The sequence below is a fragment of the Neolamprologus brichardi genome, chromosome 20, assembly GCF_056152115.1.
Source record: "Neolamprologus brichardi isolate AB-2024 chromosome 20, ASM5615211v1, whole genome shotgun sequence".
NCBI lineage: Eukaryota > Metazoa > Chordata > Actinopteri > Cichliformes > Cichlidae > Neolamprologus > Neolamprologus brichardi.
The window spans coordinates 34,553,917-34,558,255 of record NC_142123.1 but is presented as its reverse complement, the minus strand read 5'-3'; the positions used below and the strand labels follow the sequence as shown (position 1 = coordinate 34,558,255).

Below are 4,339 nucleotides of genomic sequence, written 5' to 3'. Positions count from 1 at the left end.
GTGGTCTCTGACCAGAGAGACATGTGGAGATGTTCCATGTAAATATGAGTATTTTCCATACAAATATATTCCTGCTGTGTTCCTGCTGCACCCTGTTTTTATTTAACATTCACATCCTGTTTTTTTCTTTTTCTCATACTTTTTCCATTCCAAACATCCAACATCCTGCACGTGAGAAGGAGGATACTCTGCTTTTCCATTGGCTGTGCTTTGCATATACATCACAGGTGTTACTGAAACAGAGTAAATCCAGCAGCTCTGTGTTTGATCCTCCATCAGCTCTTCACTGTAATCCAGATCTCCTAACATGATGCTCTGCTCCGGACTCAGCAGCACACTGTGTGAGTACAACACACTGATAATCCTTTATTTCTACATGAAATCAGCTGCACATGTTCAGTCTAATCCTTTTCTAGCTTTCCACTGTGCTGTACTGTGACATGCTTTTCTTTCTGCTTTATTGGATCAGTTAATCTAACATCCTAAATACATGTTTGCATCACCTCAGCAGGACAGTTAGGCTTCACAGAGTCCTGAGAGGAATTCATGGCTGATCATTTACTTTGAAGAGTTCAAACTGTCAACACAAATAAGTTTATTGACAAAAGTTGGAAACATGAAGAGAATAAATGTGTCATTGAAATCTGCTGTTTAGAAAGAGTTTTCAAAGAATCCAGGTGTGAATGAAAGCAGCAGCTTTCTCCTGTTTGGTTTTCATTTCTGTTTCATGTTTTGAGGTGAATTAAACTTGATATCAAACACACAGTCTGACACTGAGCTTTCTTTCTGTCTCTTTCAGTGCTGGCAGCAACCTGTTCACTCATCACTTCAGGTAAATGCTGTTTTACTGCTTCTTATATTTTGGTCACAAAGAGCCTTTCTGTTAACTTTCTCATTAATAGAGCTCACCTCTTCTTCTTCTGTCTGTAACTACTAAATATTGTATTTGTGTGATCTAAAATCTGTACTCTATCCTTCACACACACCTTTTTAAAATCTTATTTCTGTTTCCAGTGAAAATGAAATGAAACCTGTCTGGTGGCTGCTGGGGCGGGTGGGGTGGGTTATGGATGTTGTGGGGCTCCTTGTTGACATGTGTGAGGAAATCAGGGATAGAGGCTTTGGATTGCAAACTGGAGGGGGGGGGGGCACTCCACTTCTTTAAGGAGCAGGTCTGGAGGGGGGGTTCCAACCTCAGAAGGAAACGCACCCCTCGTCCTCATCCACACCCAGAAATACTTTGCAGTGTCAAATACTATGAATTTGCAGAAATACAATGATTTAGCAGAAACACTGTGACTTGGTGGAGATGCTATGATTTACATGAAATACTTTGACTTAGCAGAAATACTGTAATCTAGCAAAAATAGTCAAACATAGCAGAAATTCTATCATTGAGCAGAAATGTGTGAATGCCTGTGAGGCGTTCTCACAAATATGAAATAAACACACATGTAAGCTGAGACTCTCTAAAGAAACAGCGTTGTTGTTGTTCGGCTTTTCATTTCGCCATTTGTTGATTCACTTGAAGAACAAGTAACGTAATACAATACAGTTTTATTTATATAGCACATTTAAAAACCAAAGCACACCAAAGTGCTTCACAGTAATATGGAGAGTCAACATAAGTCAATAACAGGGTACAAATCAGGCACTAACAGACCAGAAGAGTTAGATAAATACAAAATCCACTAAGAAGACAAAAACAGCAGTGAAATTAATAATAAAATCATAAATTTAATAAAATTTAATAAAAGATTTAAAAGTTAAAAATTTAAAAGGGTTTTAACTGGTCAGGAAAGCCAAATCAAATAGATATGCTTTTAATCTGGATTTAAAGGATTGGATAGAGTCAATATGGGTCAAGTGATCAGTTTGAGATCAATCTTTTGTGATAAACTGTCATATTTACATTATTTGTACAGTACCAATGATTTGCTTTGGTACCTGCTCAAATTTCACTGCAGGGACACCTGCATGTGGCGAATAAAGCCTTGATTGATTGATTGATTGATTGATACCAAAATTAGGGGGAATTTACGACTGTGCACTATGTGCTTCGATTATTGTGTGTAGTTTTTGTTTTATACAGTTGTCAGTCAGGCCTCTAACTATGAAACAAATTACACTCCAAAAGACCCCGGGCTTCTGAAAAGATGACCCGGGTTTAAGCCCAGCATTTATTTTACATTATACATTTACATTATTATACATTTATTTTTTATTTCAGGCTTTATCAGAGCTCAAGTTTCCTTTCCTCCTCCTGTGACCGCCATATCCACAGGGAGAGTGGTCACCTCTAACGGCCTCAGTGTTCATCGCCTGAGCTGTGGTAAGATGGAAAATAGTGTCCAAGAATTCACTGCAGATCAAATTCAGACTCTCAGGCTAAATTCAACAAACTTAACAAGTATTGGATTAACTGTTTATAGTTTACAGCCTTTTTATGCACAGTTGCTTATTTTCAGTTTAAATGGTATTTTCCTGATCAACAAACCAACAGTGCATTTATTCTTTAACAAAAGCTCTGAGGATGTTGGACTGTGTATAAAAATTCAGAAACATTTGATGTAGATTAGAAACAAAAACACTGACTTAAAGTTTTCTCCTTAATCAGAGTTAATGTAATCTCCACTGTGGTGGTGTACAGAGGAACAATCCTCATTATTTATGGATCTGCAGCATCTGAGTCTGAAACTGAAGCCTTAAACCTGGATTATTGCATGTTGTGTTGAGTTGTTCCTTTTCTCTCATACTGTGTCTGTATAACAGTGGGTGGAATGATCGTTGTGACGTCAGCTGTGTACAAATGTAGAGGTGAAGTAACCTGCTCTCACAGTGACACTGAGAACAACGTGAGGAACAGGTGAGCACTGTGGGATGGTAGAAGTGAGCCTTTGATTCAAAAGAAGAAACAAACTAAAACCTGTTGAACAGCTTTACTCAAACTAACAGGAAGTAAATGATCACCTGAAAGTAACTTGTTTCATATCTTTGAGCTTAAACCAGCTGTTTCTGTCTCCCTGCAGCTGTGATGGAAAAACAGAGTGTGACATAAAGTCAAACATTACTTATGATCCTGGAGTCTGCAAATACCTGGAGACCACCTACGACTGCTTCCCACGTAACGACTCTGTTAAACCTGTGATTAGAAATGACTAATGAACCCAATCTGTGCATGAATGATTACAGTTTCTGATGGATCTGTGTCTGTTTCAGGCCGCAATGTAACATGTGAAGGATCTGAGTCAAACCTTCAGTGTGGTGAGAACACAACTTATCTTTCTTTGTACGTTTGAGTATTCACGTAATAAAAATATCACCATGGTTACAGTTTGACTCTATGAACTCTTCCTCAGATGAAGGACAGATTATAGTCGTCTCCTGGGCTAATTATGGTCGCCGTGACAACACAACGTGCTCTGATGGACGTCCTGTCAAACAGCTCCAAAATGTTCAGTGCTCCTGGTCACAAAACAGGAACTATGTAACTGACAGGTACAGATGCTGACTCTGATTCTTCAGCTTTTCATCTTCTCTCAGATGACACAGTGAATTTTTGCTGATTCACCTTTGACCTGAGTTCACAGCTGTAATAGGAAAAACAGCTGTACTGTTGAAGCAAGGAACCTAGTAGACCCGTGTGGTGGCATTTATAAGTACCTGGAGGTGTTTTACACTTGTCAGGGTAAGTAACTCAAATAATAAACTTCTAAAGATAATCTTTTAGGGTCGGTACATTCAGACTTGTTTTTGAAGTGAATGAAAATGAAAATTATTCATCATTTTTAAAAGATGAAGCTTTCTGTGCTGAAAAGAATCATCAGAAAAATCATCAGTCACGAAGATTTGGTCAGTTGGTTTTAGATCCTGAGTGAACACGCACATCATTATCACAATACTTAATAACAAAAATGTGATTTAGTCATCAAATAAATACAAATATTATAAAATAATGATAAAATAAAAATAAAACCAATCAAAGTGACATTTAAAATTAAAATCAGCTGACATTTAAAAACAGAATTCAAAAAGTGTTTACAAAGTCATTTGAACGAACAAAAGGTGCTTTTGCATAAGTCGAACAGAAAATCAAGAAGGACAGAAAACATTATAATGTGGAGACAGAAAGAAAAAGATTAGATGAAAAACAGAAAATGACAATAACAAAGACGAAGAAAACATCAAAAAGTTGATTCTGTTCATCTGGACGAGCTTGTACTCGCCACAATATTACTCATCGAGTGAATAACTCAATTATAAAAAAAATCCTGACACATGTTTTGTGTTTTAATGCTCAGCTCTGTCATCACGATAGAAATGCAACTGTTTCTCCCAG

General features: G+C 37.4%; 1 protein-coding gene across 1 annotated transcript; it reads left to right on the top strand.

Annotated features, from left to right (window-relative positions):
* Positions 1 to 247: 247 nt before the first annotated feature.
* On the top strand, positions 248 to 3,696 carry LOC148097080 (L-rhamnose-binding lectin SML-like). Its single transcript, XM_087833474.1, has 8 exons — positions 248 to 341; positions 800 to 832; positions 2,231 to 2,332; positions 2,773 to 2,866; positions 3,030 to 3,124; positions 3,220 to 3,264; positions 3,360 to 3,498; positions 3,591 to 3,696. Exons 1-8 carry the CDS (start codon positions 308 to 310, stop codon positions 3,694 to 3,696), a joined length of 648 nt encoding a protein of 215 aa, XP_087689600.1. The 5' UTR covers positions 248 to 307.
* Positions 3,697 to 4,339: the final 643 nt, after the last annotated feature.